General features: G+C 33.5%; 1 protein-coding gene across 4 annotated transcripts in view; it reads right to left on the bottom strand.

The window, feature by feature from the left end:
* The window catches only part of LOC149807134 (coiled-coil and C2 domain-containing protein 2A-like), a 225,611-nt gene that overhangs the window by 183,791 nt on the left and 23,192 nt on the right, over positions 1-18,628 (bottom strand). For 3 of the 4 annotated variants that reach the window (XM_089962521.1, XM_089962530.1, XM_089962549.1), the window contains exons 6-8: positions 13,007-13,158; positions 11,022-11,135; positions 6,276-6,299 (exon numbers count right to left, since the gene is read on the bottom strand). In XM_089962521.1, the coding sequence (XP_089818647.1) occupies positions 6,276-6,299; positions 11,022-11,135; positions 13,007-13,158 (290 nt within the window). The remainder of the gene's footprint in view (positions 1-6,275; positions 6,300-11,021; positions 11,136-13,006; positions 13,159-18,628) is intronic. The other variant, XM_089962539.1, reaches the window with a different exon arrangement.

The raw sequence follows: 18,628 nt of genomic DNA, 5'->3' as shown, positions 1-18,628 counted from the left end.
TCAGGATCTATTCTGTTTAGAATAAACAGCTTAGTACTTGATCATTCAAATATCCACATCTCTATTCAGTGTGAAATAAGTAATCTGGACTCGCTGAAAGAGATGTCGTGATAAATATTGTGATGGTTATAAATTGCAAGTTTCTGGCTGCTGAACATCCAAATAGATGTACAAAAAAAAAGATCCTCCAAAACACAGACATAGAAAATAACACCTGATGTTTAAACGATCAAAGAAATACATACACCTTTGATTTTGAATGTTATTCCTGCAACCTTAAAATTTATAAATACTGAAGGTATCATATAATTTCAATGTCCTCAAACTACTTCTTATTTTGCTAGCAGTGATGACTTATATCAAGTAACTTTTGTCAGTAAAATTATTGTGACATAAAAACAATCATGGGTTTGAGGGCAGTTCAAAACTGTCACTGTTCAGATGTATCGTTTTTTCTAGCATTCAACAGAAAAGAAGGAGGATAATAAGATTGAGTTCCATATCTGCTGGTGCAGAGTGTGCTGTCAGATAACAAGTCTAAAGTTGTCAGCAGTTAACAGCAAATGATGGGCAACTAATACAGTATACTGTACAGCATTAACAATACAATATACACCATAAATCTTACAATATACTTTACACCATACAGAATATTTATAACCATAAATTATATACTATACTGTACACCATAAACTACTACAGTATACTGTATACCATAAACCATATAGTATACTACACACCAGAAACCATACAGTATACTGTACACCATAAACTATACAGTATAATGTATACCAATAATTATACAGTATACTGTACACCATAAATCATACAAAATACTGTACACCATAAGCTATACAGTATATTTTACACAATAAACTATATACTATACTGTACACCATAAATTATACAGTATACTATACATCATAAATCACACTGTATACTGTATACCATAAACCATACAGTATAATGTACACAATAAACTATACAGTATACTGTACACCATAAACTACACAATATACTGTATGCCATAAACAATACAGTATAATGTATGCCATAAACCATACAGTATTCTACACACCATAAACCATACAGTATACTGTACACCATAAACTATATACTATACTGTATACCATAAACCATACAGTATATTGTACACCATAAACTATACAGTATACTGTACACCATAAAACATACAGTATACTGTATAAAATAAACCATACAGTACAATGTACACCATAAACTATATACTATACTGTATACCATAAACCATACCATATACTATATACCATAAACTATACAGTATACTGTACACTATAAACTATATACCATATTGTACAATATAAACTATTACAGTATACTTTACACCATAAACCATACAGTATACTACACACCATATACCATAAAGTATACTACACACCGTATACCATACAGTATACTACACACCGTAAACCATACAGTATACTGTACACCATAAACCATACAGTATACTGTACACCATAAACCATACAGTATAATGGACACCATAAACTATACACTACACTGTACACCATATACCATACAGTATACTGTACATCATAAAACATACATTATACTGTACACCATAAACCATACAGTATACTGTACACCATAAACCATACAGTATACTGTACACCAAAAACCATACAGTATAATGTACACCATAAACCATACAGTATACTGTACACCATAAGCCATACAGTATACTGTACACCATAAAACCATACAGTATAATGTACACCAAAAACTATACAGTACACTGTACACCATATACCATACAGTATACTGTATATCATAAAACATACATTATACTGTACACCATAAACCATACAGTATACTGTACACCAAAAACCATACAGTATAATGTACACCATAAACCATACAGTATACTGTACACCATAAACCATACAGTATAATGTACACCATAAACCATACAGTATAATGTACACCATAAACTATACAGTATACTGTACACCACAGACTATACATTATACTGTACACTATAGACCATACATTATGCTGTACAATATAGACCATACATTATACTGTACACTATAGACCATACATTATACTGTACACTATAGACCATACATTATACTGTACACTATAGACCATACATTATACTGTACACTATAGACCATACATTATACTGTACACTATAGACCATACATTATACTGTACACTATAGACCATACATTATACTGTACACTATAGACTATACATTATACTGTACAATATAGACCATACATTATACTGTACAATATAGACTATACATTATACTATACACTATAGACTATACATTATACTGTACACTATAGACTATACATTATACTGTACACTATAGACTATACATTATACTGTACACTATAGACCATACATTATACTGTACACTATAGACTATACATTATACTGTACACTATAGACCATACATTATAATGTACACTATAGACCATACATTATGCTGTACACTATAGACCATACATTATACTGTACACTATAGACCATACATTATGCTGTACACTATAGACTATACATTATACTGTACACTATAGACCATACATTATGCTGTACACTATAGACCATACATTATACTGTACAATATAGACCATACATTATACTGTACACCATAGACTATACAATATATTGTATACCATAAACTATACAGTACACTATAAACTATACAGTATACTGTATGCTATAGACCATACATTATACTGTACAATATAGACCATACATTATACTGTACACTATAGACCATACATTATGCTGTACACTATAGACTATACATTATACTGTACACTATAGACCATACATTATGCTGTACACTATAGACCATACATTATAATGTACAATATAGACCATACATTATAATGTACACTATAGACCATACATTATACTGTACAATATAGACCATACATTATACTGTACAATATAGACCATACATTATACTGTACAATATAGACCATACATTATACTGTACACCATAGACTATACAATATATTGTATACCATAAACTATACAGTACACCATAAACTATACAGTATACTGTACACTATAGACCATACATTATACTGTACGCCATAGACTATACAGAATTATGTACACCATAAACTATACAGTATACTGTATTTTATAAACTACTAAATACCCAAATTAAAAAAATGGTCAAAACCATGAAGATGATAATAGAAATATGAGAGAATTGATTTATGTAGGAAAATAGACAGGTGGTCTGATTTATGTGAAACAGTGGAATGTGCTCTTTAGCTAGTGTAAAAACAAACTGTGCAACTGTTTTGTGTACAAAAGAAAGAGAATCATGCTGTGATATGGTCAACGAATGTTGTATGGCGAACAAATAATTCACTTTTCCTGAACTGTACGGACACTCTTCTACAACTGTATTGATATTGGCTAAGAAAATATGTACATCATACATAGTTTTGTTTATATGCTACATTTCTGTGTTTACAAATGGGAAGCATATATGGAGAAAGATGAATTTATTGCACCTAACATAGCACAATACAATTATGCTTTATTTTGAAGAAAAAGTTGTTAGGTTTATAATGCAAATGAGACCTTTCTGTATGTCTGGCCATTCCACATGATGTTTGGGAGTGTGGGGGTGAGATGTTAGGTATACATATTTAAAATATTTAGAAATTTAATGTTTATGTACACTTATGAAACTAATTAAAGCTATATAAAAGTAATTGTTAAGATAATTTACAGATGTTTTAAAACCAAAACTTATAAATATACCATGCCATATATATCAGCAATTAGCCATGATACTGACTTGTACAATTATGCAACCTCTTAATGCTAAGTGGCTATTGAGGCAGCTGCTAATATCATTTTTATAAGTCTTTGGTTTTACTCAGACAGGGTTTGTATTTTTATGCCCAGTAAGTACATGTATGTACATGGTAATCAGGTGACTATGACACAGGGGATGAGTCCAATTTGAGGGTAAGGATTGACCCTGATGTCAATGTTAGATAGTTATATATTTGACTTTTCATTCTCAGAATGTACATGTATGGATTACAGTGTGGGGATTTCAATAGTTTCCAAGTCATGACCCATGAGGGTTGGGAGATACCCTAGGGTCATGTCAATTGCACTTATAAATCTGCCTTTTAATACCCAGTAAGTGTATATCTATATAGAGTTACTGAATGAAGTTCTCAATAGATTCCAAGTTATCAGCAAGCAGCTAAGCCCCTGGGAGTAGAGATGGACACTGCAGCCAATGTCAGCTGCACATACAAATTTGTCTTTTCATGTCCATTATGTGCATACTTGGTTACGGATTCGGCCAATGTGGATATGTGAGAAAGATTGCCAGTAGCTTCTCGAGGGTCGGTGGTTCTTTCCACCAATAATACTGGCTGCCATGTATAGCCTATTGTGTGCTGAAAAATGGTGTTAAACCCTACAACAACAACAACAGCATACTTGGTTATAATTTGGGCATTTCAATAGTTGCTATCTTATAACTAAGTTTCTTTGAGGTAGGGAAAGGCCTTTGGAGCATGAACCAAGGATCCCAGTCTGAAAATTGTCCACAGTTATGTCACTGATCACACGTGCCAATTTTCAGACATGTGTTGTTGTTGTTGTTATAAGGTTTAATACCATTTTACAGCAAAAGATAGGCTATACATGGCAGCCAGTATAAATGGTGGAGGAAGAACCAGGAAACCCCCTGGAAAGAACCACCAACCCACAAGAAGCTACTAGCAAGCTTTCTCACATACCTACATTGGCCCAAGCCCGAGACTTGAACCCACACAGACAGAGGTGAGACAGCAGTGATCCATAATGGTGAGCGCTTTAGACCACTCGGCCACTCAAGGTCCCCACAAATATGTGAAACAAAGTGTTTTTTATAATTTATACTCTACAGACTCTAATCAGCTGGCAAATAACCAGGGTCTATTCATTCTAACTTTCAATATAAAAAGAATTTTGTATATAGAATTTATATTGATTTCGATAATTATTTCACATGTTTCAGAAATCAACATGATCACACAAATGCACTTCAACAGCAGACCTGGATCAATGTTCTTCACAGTTGCTACACGTCATGCACAAATTACTTAAATAAAACCTATGGCCTCTAACCACTAATACATCCCTGACCAATTGCTAAACATTCAACAACTGATACATCCCCTGACCAAGTGCTAAAATTTCAACCATTGAAACACCCATCACAAAGTGTTTAATTTCCAACCATTGATACATCCTCTGACCAAGTGTTAAATATTCAACCACTGATACATCTCCTGATATGTGTTGTATGTTCAACTATTGATACATCCCCTGACATGAGTTGTATGTTCAACTATTGATACATCCCCTGACATGTGTTGTATGTTCAACTATTGATACATCCCCTGACATGAGTTGTATGTTCAACTATTGATACATCCCCTGACATGTGTTGTATGTTCAACTATTGATACATCCCCTGACATGTGTTGTATGTTCAACTATTGATACATCCCCTGACATGTGTTGTATGTTCAACCACTGATACATCACCTGACATGAGTTCTATGTTCAACCATTGATACATCCCTGACAAGTGTTGTATGTTCAACCACTGATACATCACCTGACATGAGTTGTATGTTCAACCACTGATACATCCCCTGACAAGTGTTGTATGTTCAACCACTGATACATCACCTGACATGAGTTGTTATGTTCAACCATTGATACATCCCTTGACATGTGTTGCATGTTCAAAGATTGATACATCCCCTGACAAGTGCTGTATGTTCCACCACATTTCTGTACCCTGACCAAATGCTACATGTTCAAGCATTGTCCCAGCAAATATAAACAAGATGGCTGTGCAATACAAAAATACAGACAAGAAGTGAATAAAACACCAATTTATCTCTTTATGTACTTGTATAAATCTGTTGTTTATTTAATGACAAACATGACACAGAATAAAATGTTGAGAATTGCAGTTACAAGACAAAGAAAAAGAAATAATTAAATAAGTACATAATTTACAATTTTCCAATGGATTATTTTCCAAAAACAAATTTTCATTTGCAACAGAATATATTGTTACAATTGAAAATGCCTGATTTTTCTTTTACATGGTTACCACCTGATATGTATAAAATGACACAAAATAGAATATGGTGTTTTGCTCATTCATTGTGCTTTTAGTTGGAACAAAAATACTAAATGTATTGAACAGTCAAAATTATACTGAAAATGTTTACCTCATCATATGTCCCTTGTGATCTCTGGTGTTAATAAATGTATATAATTTACAATTTATTCAATACAGAAAATGTGCAAATCTAATTATTTAAAGTGTTGACATTCTAAACTATTGCATTTATTTACCCTATAGTAGAACTCAAGAGTTCCAGATTTAATTACTTCCTCAATTTTCATAATTTTCACATAAGCATCCATTTTTTAAATCAAAACAAGAATTTTTGTTTCTATCAGTGAAGAATTATTTTTCCTTACATCATTCTACATAATAAAAATAGAACTGAGATTAAATTACAATCTGAAATTGCAGGAATAAAAGTCATGTTATATTGTATATGTAATAACATTGTTATCCAAGCTTACACAACAAATAAATTATATTAAATCTCTATAACAAAGAAACTATCTTAATGTGGGGTATTAAAACATTTTTTCCCAAGAAAGCAGTTTTCCTTCGGTAATCTAAATCCTCCATCAATGTAACTGAAATAAGTTTCAATACAATGAAAATAAAAAACAAACTTATCTGCTTGCATGGAAAATCATATTACTATAAAGTACAAATTCAGAGGTTTTACAAAATGTCAATCAGTTTCTTTCATGTGCATGGTGTCAATAAGTCTCTTTCATGTACATGGTGTCAGTAAGTCTCTTTCATGTACATGGTATCAATAAGTCTCTTTCATGTACATGGTGTCAATAAGTCTTTCATGTACATGGTGTCAAGTCTCTTTCCTGTACATGGTGTCAATAAGTCTCTTTCATGTACATGGTGTCAATAAGTTTATTTTATGTACATGGTGTCAAAAAGTCACTTTCAATAAACAAACTTTTTTTAGCTCTTCACTAAATGAAACACTCAGTCTTTATCATGAGTCATATTACAATATGTGGTTTAACACCATTTTTCAGCACATGTAGGCTGTATATGGCAACCAGTAAAACTGGAAGAGTGCAACCAGTATAACTGGTAGAGTAAGAACCTAGGGATAAAACAAAATAAGAACAATGGACCCACAGGAAGCTACTGGCAAGCTTTCTCATATACCCACATTGGCCGAGTCATGACTCAACCATGCAGACGGAGGTGAGATAGTAGATTAGTAAATGTGAGTGCTTTAGACCACTCAGTCACCTGGGGCCCCACATATTAAAAGTTTCCAATTAATTTCACTCAACTCAATAAAATATTCGAAGAAATTAATTCTGAATAAAAAGACTTAAATTAATTCCACTCCAGCTCAAAAAAATATTCAAAGAAATTAATACTTAATATACAGATGATGCTTGCTCTACGCCATAGATGCGTTCCTGAAAGTTATGTAAATATGCAAACACATGGGCTCTGCACAAGTCTGAGCACATGGAACCAGTGATAGCTTAAAAACAAGCACAGTGGCACAAACCAAATGTTTCTGCTTCATTATTATAAATGACATTAAAATGAAAGTGCATCAACTGAATAGGCATAATCTGAGTTTCACCTGTATATAAATTCATGACTAAAGTTAAACAAAATCTTCAATCTGGACCTGCACTGATAGTCCATAATCTAAGTGAAAATTTGAGCCCAAGAGGAACTTTTCTGTTACATAACTTCTTTTATATGCAAGTCCTAAATACAGTATATCCTTGCTTATGAGTCAAGTCAAACAGCAAACAACAATGACCCAGCTCAAGGTCTATGCTGTTTGTTCTAATGATTACTCCCAGCAAACTGCACAGACCCAGATCTGCTGGTTCATTATGCAACAGCAGCTCTGTGTCTGGGCAGTTTGCAACTGAACTTGACTTATAAATGAGTATATACAGTAGACAGTTACATTATATTTGTTAGTGATCTGGAATGAAATGATAAAATAGGAAATATACCAAGCAATGGAGACTTAGTAAGTTTCCTGATGAACCTATCATACAAGTTAACCAATATAACAAACAATTAATTTACCCCAATAATGGCTCCAGTAACTTAATTTTGTTCTCTACAATTACTATTGTAGTATGTGCAAAGTTTGATTTAAACACTTATGAAGCTGCACATCACAATGATATGATGTCATTCTTAATCTAATCAAATAATGCATTTCAACATCACATATCTCCATTAAAAACAAAAAGATCTTTCAAGAGTTGGGATAAATACAGTTTGTTCCTCAGCATGACCAGGAATTATTTCTGAAAACTGAGGGATGCCAAGAGGAATAGACTTCTGCACTGCAAATGTATTATTTCCATGGGTTCAATAAGAAATAATGGTACTGAGCAGAACAATTTAGATAAATTTAAATGAAGAGGGTCATAATTAACACTTTTAATAGTATGGTACTGTCAGTTCTTTAAATAGTATGGTACTGTCAGTCCTTCTAATAGTATGGTGCTGTTAGTCCTTCTAATAGCATGGATATGTCAGTTCTTTTAACAGTATGGTACTGTCAGTCCTTCTAACAGCATGGTACTGTCAGTCCTTCTAATAGTATGGTACTGTCAGTTATTATAACAGTATGGTACTGTCAGTCCTTCTAATATTATGGTACTGTCAGTTATTTTAATAGTATGGTACTGTCTGTTCTTCTAATAGTATGGTACTGTCAGTTCTTTTAATAGTATGGTACTGTCAGGTCTTTTAACAGTATGGTACTGTCAGTTTCATTTCATGCAGAAGACTGGGGCAACTGAAACTCTATATTCTTCTGTATTAAATGACTGATTCTTTGTTGGACAGTTGTATTGTGTATTTGTACAATATTTGTGTACTAAATGAATGATTCTCTGTAGGGACAATTCTAATGTATATTTGCATATATACTTGTGTATTAAATGACTGATTCTCCGTAGGGACAATTTTATTTTATTTTGTATTGCTACATATTTGTGTATCAAATGACTGATTCTCTTTAGGGACAATTTTATTTTATTGTGTATTGGTATATATTTGTGTATAAAATGACTGATTCTCTGTAGGAATAATTTTACTGTGTATTGGTATATATCTGTGTATAAAATGGCTGATTCTCTATAGGGACAGTTTTCTTTTATTGTGTATTGGTACATATTTGTGTATAATATGAATGACTCTCTAGAGGGACAATTTTTTGTGATTGTGTACTGGTACATATTTGTGTATGAGAAGACTGATTCTCTGTAGGGACAACTTTATTTTATTGTCTATTTGTACATATCAATTTTATTGTGTATTGGTACAGATGTGTATAAAATGACTGGTTCACTGTAAGGACAATGTTACTTTGTACTGGTACATATCTTTGTATAAATGACTGATTCTCTGTTGGTCAGTTTTTTTGTATATTGGTACATATCTGTGTATAAAATGACTGATTCTCTGTAGGGACAATTTTATTGTGTATTGGTACATATTTGTATACAAATGACTGATTCTCTGTAGGGACAATTTTATTGTGTATTTGTACATATTTGTGTATAAAATGACTGATTCTCTGCAGGGAAAATTTTATTTTATTGCGTATTTGTACATATTTGTGTATAAAATGAATGATTCTCTGTAGGGACAATTTTACTGTGTACTGGTACATATTTGTGTATAAAATGACTGATTCTCTGTAGGGACACTTTTATTGCATTTTTGTACATACTCGTGTATTGAATGAACATGATTTGTGCAGGAATCACGTTCTTTTTATATTTGTACTTACTTTTAGCTTTTATTGAAAAGTAAAATATATTTAGAATTACACCATATTTTGTAATTACAGTATGAAATTTGGAGAAACTTATTTAACTTGCATCCTCTGACAATTGTTTTTGTATAGCTGAAAACCAATGTTATTCATATTATGTAGCAATTACCATATATACTTGCTTATAAGTCAAGTTAAACTGCAAACAATAAAGATCCTGATTAGTTGAAGCATAATGCACCTGCAGATCAGGGTCTATGTTGTTTGTTCTTCTGATTACTTCTAACAAACTGCACCGACCTAATCTGCCAGTACATTATGCGACAACAGATCTGGGTCTGTGGTGTCTGCAGCTGGACTCATCTTATAAACGATTATATACAGTTTACTCACTTACAAGATGAGCTCAACTGCACAGACCAGATCTGTTATCACATAATGCACCTGAAGATCTGGGCCTAAGCAGTTTGTCAGAAGTAATCCCAAGAAAAGAAAAAAACATTAGATCCTGATCTGCCAGCTCATTATGTGTCAATGGATCAGGGACTTAGAAGTTTGCAGTTGGATTGGACTTGTAAGTGACCATATATGGTATGTTCAATGTTAAATACCTTAACCTTAAGTTAGTATGCTTGTAAAAAAAAATAATCATAAAATGTTTACATAAGACATAAGAATACACTTCTGGCTTTTTATTGGTATTATTATTTAAAAGTGCTTAACTTAAAACTGTGCCAAAATGAGTACTACGTCCAACTGAAAATTTCTTGAAGAGAAGTTATATTGTTTAAGAGCATAAGAAATAAGAAAACAATCATGTAAAAAGGTATTTTTACCCCTGTGCATATAGAAATCTTCTATTTTGAAAATTTCAGAAAGTTAACCTTGTAATAATGAAGAAAACCTAATTAATAGACTTACAGCTTTATAATTATGTAACATTTCATCTCTCAGATAGTTCTGCTGGGGTAAAGTAAAATGATGGTCCTTGGCATGCATGTACTATTTTTACATGAAGAAACTGATATGCAAATAAGAATTCCATGAATTAATATTTGCTACCAGCCAGTCATAATTTAAAATAATTACCTCTGTATCAAATCGTGTTACCCCTCGCTTGTCTCGTCGACCTTTTAACAGCCTTTCTTGACGTTCTTCTCTGTTCTCTTTCTCAACTTCACGGATTTCTTGGGCGGCCTCCTCCTGTCCACAGAAAATAAAATCATTAAAGAGATGATTCAATTTATCATCACGTTTTGTTTTTGTCTCAATTTTAGGTGTCAGAGATAATATATCTACTACCCCATCTCTTTTAAATAGCTATGTAGAAATCCAGTCAATTGTATACAGCATAGTCTTGACAGGTTGAGTAGTGATACAGTTTTATCAAGGGCAATAACCAAAAAAGGAAATAAATTGTAAGGGTAAGCTATAAAGGTAAATTATCTATACCTTAGTAATATACAGGCTCATTGTTAAACCAACTGATATCACAATAACGGAAGGGCTTCTGTTATTACTATGGTCTGTGTGTCTGTATTTATGCTAACAAAATATCATGAAAACTACTTTGACAGAATTCAACAAAAAGTTGACAAGAAAACTGGATTCAATTTTGGGTTTTGTTTCTCAGCAACTTCTACAGCAATGTCATAATAAATATTATTATATGTGTTTATCTAATAAACTTCAGTCCTTAAGCAGACATTTATCCTTTATTGCTACCAACACCAGATACAGCCTCCGAGGCTGAGAGTTGCCTCCCCATGTAAATCAATAACTTGTCTACTAGAGTACATGCATTAAAGCAGCAAAAGAGAGCATTCAGGTTCTACATCAGAAACTGCTACATCAAGATTTCAAATTGAATTAGTTCATTATTTTGCACTTTGCACCAGATTTCAAAATCTGAGTGTAAATCAAGTTTTTACTATGCACACCTAGCATATTTTTTAGGTCCACACTACCTAAGCTGGGTATATGGCATATGTGTGCACCTATGTATTTGATCCCTTTCCTATACTGCAAAACAAACAAATCTAAATAACCTTGCCACATAAACAATAGCACTATCTGACAAAGCTAAACTGACTTGCCACATTAACAACAGCATGATCTGACACAAAACAAAGCTAAACTGTCTTGCCACATTAACAACACTATCTGATAAAAAACTAAGCTAAACTGACTTGCCACATAAACCATTGCACTATCTGATACAAAACAAAGCTAAACTGACTTGCCACATTAACAACACTATCTGATAAAAAACAAAGCTAAACTGACTTGCCACATAAACAATTGCACTATCTGATACAAAACAAAGCTAAACTGACTTGCCACATAAACAATTGCACTATCTGATACAAAACAAAGCTAAACTGACTTGCAACATAAACAATTGCACTATCTGATACAAAACAAAGCTAAACTGACTTGCCACATAAACAATTGCACTATTTGATAAAAAACAAAGCTAAACTGACTTGCCACATTAACAGCACTATCTGATACAAAACAAAGCTAAACTGACTTGCCACATAAACAATAACATTATCTGACAAAAAAGAAATGAGACATGTGTCCACATGACAAAGATGCCTGTGCCAAAATAGTGCAATTAAAAGGCAAACTTCAAAGTTAAATGGGGATCATAACTTTTAAATTCTGTAAAGAAAAGGTGAGGGTTAAACTTGATATAGGTCTAATACTAATCTGATTTCAATCCTTCAAAAGTTATTGATCAGACACAATTTTTGATGGACATCACAAAATATGATGTGATAGGATTAATGTTCATGGGTAAAACTACCTACCACCTCCACATATATTGGTGGAAGCATATAAAAAAAACTTACATTTGAATGTTCATAGACATAAACACATACATGTAAATAAAAAGAAATTCTTCATTCTATACACAAATCCTGGGAAATTAACACAAAATGTTATTAGTCCACCAAACTTTATATTTTTCATTTATTGTCAAACTTAAGGCTTTTTCAGGACTGCAAAAAATTAAAACTTTGATAACATCAAAGTTTTCCATGTCAGGAAAATCTCAATGAATCTACCTTAGCCTTTTCCAGTCTGCTTCTCATGCGAGCTCTGAGGGAAGTAGTCCTAGGGGTAGGTTCAGGTAATGTCTCTGTTTCTGGGGGAGAGGGAGGGGGTATTGCCTCCCTTGGTGGGGCAGCATCAACCTCATCAGCAGGTTCAACTGGAGCTGAAAGTACGCAAAAGTAAATTCTATGTATTTTAATACATCTCTTTTATTTATCTTTTATAACTGTTTCATCCTCAATCTCATGTTTATAAAATTACTGTATATGCTTCCTTTAAGACACATATATTTTCTAAATAAAGTTGAATCACTGAGTTAGGTGATCAGCTTATAGGCCAGACATTCCATAAATCTTTGCCAGACATTCCATAAATCTTGGCTCTTTTACAATAGCCCAAAATACCAACAAATGTTAAAACAAACTGCAGATATTTTATTAATGAACTTGGTGACTGATGATAAATGTACATCACAACTAAATGTGGTATTTCATGCAAAAAAAACCTCCAATATATCAGACAAAATAGACTTTAAGCCAGTATTTACCATAACTGATTAACAGAAGGAAATCTATACCAATATTACTAATACAGCAATGTTTCTGTCACATTTCCTGTCAATATACACCATGAGTTACGAAAGGGCCAAAGAAAAATAATGACAATTGAAAATTTGAACAAAGACATTCAGCCTAACACCAAGTATGTATAGAATTTTAATTGATTTGTATTAACTGAAACTAATATAGGAATAAAGGATTAGGGACTATAGACCACCAAAAGTGTCCAAAAATTTATTTTATTTTAAAAGATGTTTCATGTAGTTTATATTGAAAAACCTTTGTCTTTACAAATATGTTACATTCTGTATATTTACTGTGTGTGATGACATTATCAGCATCTGTGCGTGATGTGTAGAATGTGAAAAAAATGCAGCTGACTGCAATGTATTTATGCAAATTAAACTATCCCCATAGTTATGAAGCAACATGAAACTTTCAAGAAGTTTTCATTACTAGACAAACTGAAATATTTGAAAATCTTATATTTCACTGATGCAGGAAACTTTAATTTGAAAGAAAATGGTTAGATTCCAATGTCAATGTTATGGATAAATGGGCATTCATGCAATGTTGAATATTATACATAAAACTGGTACTTGTAATTTTCTATAACCAGTAACACTGGTCAACAGTGAAATCATTACTGACTTGAAAAGGCCCTAATCTGTAGTATTTTGGTGTGCCGAACACGAATATAACCGTGAAAAATTTGTATTGGCTCTCGTTTTGAAGATATTCATATACCTCATTTTCTATGTTTCACTGTGTAAATTTCTCCAGTAGGACTGCAGCAACATCCGGAATAATGATGTAACATTGCATAATACCATCATGCTCACATCATCCACAGTTGATTGCATCATTTTCTGATGCAATGCAATACTAATGCCATGCGGCTGCTGAAGTAAGTTGACGTCAGCAGTGTACTATACATGTGTAGGCCTATTATACTAATGCCAGGCGGCTGCTGAAGCTGACGTAAGCAGTGTACTATATAAAGCCCAATCAGATAGGTTCAGCATTTAAAATATTTTAGACGTTGTGCGAGACAGTTCAAGCTACTGTTACATAAAACTTATTATTTTATCCATTTACGTACAATAAAGAACAGTAATGCCTCGAAAGTGTGTTAATACCGCGGACAATTTTTGCTATATTTGTGGGGAAGTGACATTTGCCAACCAGAAGAAAAGTATCAATTCTCAAGTGAAGAAGGCATATCATCTTTACTTCGGATGCAAGGTTGGTGACCAAGACAAGCCTTGGGCTCCGCATATATGCTGTGCTACATGTACAACACAGCTTTCACAGTGGTTGAATTGCAAAAGGTCATCAATGCCGTTTGCAGTCCCAATGGTGTGGAGAGAGCCAAGCAACCACCTAAATGACTGTTACTTCTGCTTGGTTCCTCCTCTTTCCGGCGGAATAACGAAGCGAAAGAAGTCGAGAATAGTCTACCCAAACATTCCGTCTGCATTGAGACCAGTTCCACATGGTGAGGGACTTCCTATTCCAGAACCTCCAGCAGAATATTCTCTTGATTCATCTGACGAAGACAAAGGTGAGTCGACCTGTTCTTCTCCTGGTCCATCAGCATGCAGTGATCCAGATTTTCACTGTGGTGCATCATCAACCCCACACAGAATAACACAGGAAGAACTAAATGACCTGATTCGTGATTTGGACTTATCAAAGAACAAGGCAGAATTGCTAGGATCAAGACTCCAACAATGGAATCTTCTAGAAGAAGATGTCACAATTACTGCATATCGAAAGCGCCACCAGCAATTGGAGCCTTTCTTCAGAAAGGAAAGTAATCTGATATTCTGTTCCGATATTGAGGGCCTCATGAATGCTTTAAAAATCACTCATGACCCACAAGAATGGAGACTATTTGTGGACTCTTCGAAACTGAGTCTCAAGGCTGTGCTTTTGCACAATGGAAACATTCTTCCATCTATTCCAGTAGCGTATGCTGTCCACATGAAAGAGACATACGATAACTTAAGGCAGCTACTGAATTCCATTGAGTATAACAAGTACAGCTGGCACCTCTGTGGTGATTTGAAGGTAGTTGCCCTTTTAATGGGACTGCAGCAAGGATATACAAAATACATGTGTTTCTTATGCGAGTGGGATAGCCGAGCAAGGGAAATGCACTACATGAGGAAGGAATGGACTCACAGGCAGAATGTAGCCATTGGAGAGAAGAATATCCAACAGCCAGCTCTGGTTGAGGCTCAGAAAATCTTGCTACCACCCCTTCACATCAAACTAGGTTTGATGAAGAACTTCGTGAAAGCCATTGACCGGACTTTGCCAGCATTCCGATACCTGCATGAAAAATTCCCTCGACTCAGCGAAGCAAAGATTAAAGAAGGAGTTTTTGTGGGTCCTCAGATTCGAGAGCTTTTCAAAGATGACCGGTTCAACAACTTGCTGGAAGGTGACGCGAAACAAGCATGGAATGCTTTTCGCCTAGTTTCTACAAACTTCCTCGGAAATGTTAGGGCAGAAAACTATAAGGAACTAGTAGAAGACATGTTGATGAAGTATAAGAAACTTGGCTGCAATATGTCTCTAAAGATTCACTTCCTTCATTCCCATTTGGATTTCTTTCCTAGCAACTGTGGTATTGTTAGTGATGAACACGGTGAACGTTTTCATCAAGATATCGCAACAATGGAACAAAGATAGCAGGGAAAATGGTCCACTACAATGCTGGCTGACTACTGCTGGACACTCCTCAGAGATGCTCCCGAACAGCTGTACAAGAGACAGGCGAAGAAATCTAAGATGTAGTCAATGACTTGATTTTTTATAGGTAGGCTATTACAGTTGACCTTTTACTATTGGAATGCATTTCGTTATGTAAACATTAATTTCTTGCAGATTACAAAAAAACTAGAGCCAATTTTGCAATTTGACTGTCATATTCGTGTTCAGCACATAAAAATTGATAAGAATTGACTAATTTTATTTCAGTAACATGACTTTTGTAAAAATTTGTTGTCCAGTGTAATTTACAGCTCCTAGAGGAAATAAAATGTACTTAAAACTTGAGCAACCAATGTATATAAAACCAAAGTTGCATCGATATAAGTTATTGTAAAACTGTATCAGCTGCATATTCTCAAAACATCATAGAGTATCAAAGCAACAATGACTCTTTTATCGCAGCAACATGTTACAAGGCATGTAACTTAATTAATACACCAAATAAATCTAGTAAATTATGAAATTAAATGCAGATTTACTTTATCAGACAAACATATTCTTTAGAAATTATGGAAAAGTTTCACATTTTAATAATTCCAGGAGGGGTTGATTTGCAGATGATATGTCATATAATGATACAGACAATCCAGTTTCCTTAATCAGATATTAGTATCCGACTCACATTATGGACAAAATACCTCTATAAGATCATTATTTATACTGGTTTGCAACACTGTGGAACTGTTGTTAATTGAACTGGAATTTTGATGATAAAAAAAAATAATTCAATCACAGAAAGCTATTGAGTAACATGTACATATATACACTACTGTATAGATTGTCCATCTGCATGGGTTCGAGTCTAGGATTTGGCCAATGTGGGTATGTGAGAAAGCTTGCCAGTAGCTTCTCGTGGGTCGGTGGTTCTTCCTGGGGGTTTTCCCGGGTTCTTCCTCCACCATTAATACTGGTCGCCATGCATAGCCTATCATGTGCTGAAAAATGGCGTTAAACCCCACAACAACAACAACAACAACAGATTGTCCAAATCACTTACCGCATGGAACAAAGTTAGGCCTACCACACGTGAGTCACTTATTCAAGACTATGCAGTACAATTTTGAAATGGCTGAATAAATAATGAAAATTCAATAAAAAGTACATTTTGTCTCTGCTGCAAACAAAACTACAGCAAGAGAATTAATGATAGTGCAGTAAATGGCACATTTTCTATGCTATCATTCAAGTCTGTATTAGAACTAGAATTGTTTGTCAGGAAATGAACAAAAATATATCTTGTTGGGCATCAAACATAACAGAAAGAATATCCCCATGGTTGCTACAAAATACAATAAGCTCACATACTATCACATACTATGTACGGGGTTTCGTGGTCTAAAGGTATAATGTCTTCTTATGGTCATCAATGTACAGAGTTCAAATCCTATAAATAACTTTTTTCCCCTTTCTCCTTTCCACTTAATAAACATAGTAACCCATAATAATTTCATTTTCCATATTTATATGAAAATATCTTAAGTCACCACTTGTGTATTTTTTTGTAAATCATTATACCACTAAATATAGTAACATGTAATAGTTGTATTTTTAGATGGATATAAACAATATCAATATTCATCACTAATTTATTTTTTAGTCACCAATTAATTCTTTCTTTCACCATAAATAAGTGTACATAGTAGCATATATTTTGTCATTATATGTTTTATTCTTCAGCATTCAATTTGAAGATGCCAAAAAACCTACAAGTAAGGGGATTATATGATTTGGTGAAGGAAAAGATGGCTGACACTGCAAGCAGGTACTTGAAAGGGAAAGTTCAGTATTTTTTGAAAGTCAAAACTGAATTGTTTCTTAAAATAAAAGTATAAAAAGTGTAACTTTTTAAAAGTACACATGCTGGATAAAAGTGTATAGACTGCAATGTATTTCATATCACTAGATAAAACAATCGATTCAACATAACATTCCTATTATAAATAAATTAATAATAAATTAAAAATAAATTGATAATAAATTACATATTGGATTCAAATACCAACTGAAAAATAAAATAAACCACTAATTTTCAGAAGCTCCATTTTTGCAAATTATCTTTAAATAAAGTGTGACCCCACAATAACATGGTAGTTGAGAGCCATAGAACCCAACTATGTTATAGACTGAACCGTGTAATAATCAACCAGGTCAGTTAGCTGAAAAAAAATGATGCATGTATCCAAAAAAATTGCGGAGGTGGTGAGGTTGGGGGGTAATAAATGCAGGCAGTAAAATATGTGCTCAATTGGCACAGTTATCATCTTAAATTGATGCATATTAAATGTGAAATAC

This window comes from Sinohyriopsis cumingii, chromosome 1 (assembly GCF_028554795.1).
Source record: "Sinohyriopsis cumingii isolate HCF-2022 chromosome 1, ASM2855479v2, whole genome shotgun sequence".
In the NCBI taxonomy this organism is placed as follows: Eukaryota; Metazoa; Mollusca; class Bivalvia; order Unionida; family Unionidae; genus Sinohyriopsis; species Sinohyriopsis cumingii.
This window is presented reverse-complemented; position numbering and strand designations above follow the sequence as displayed.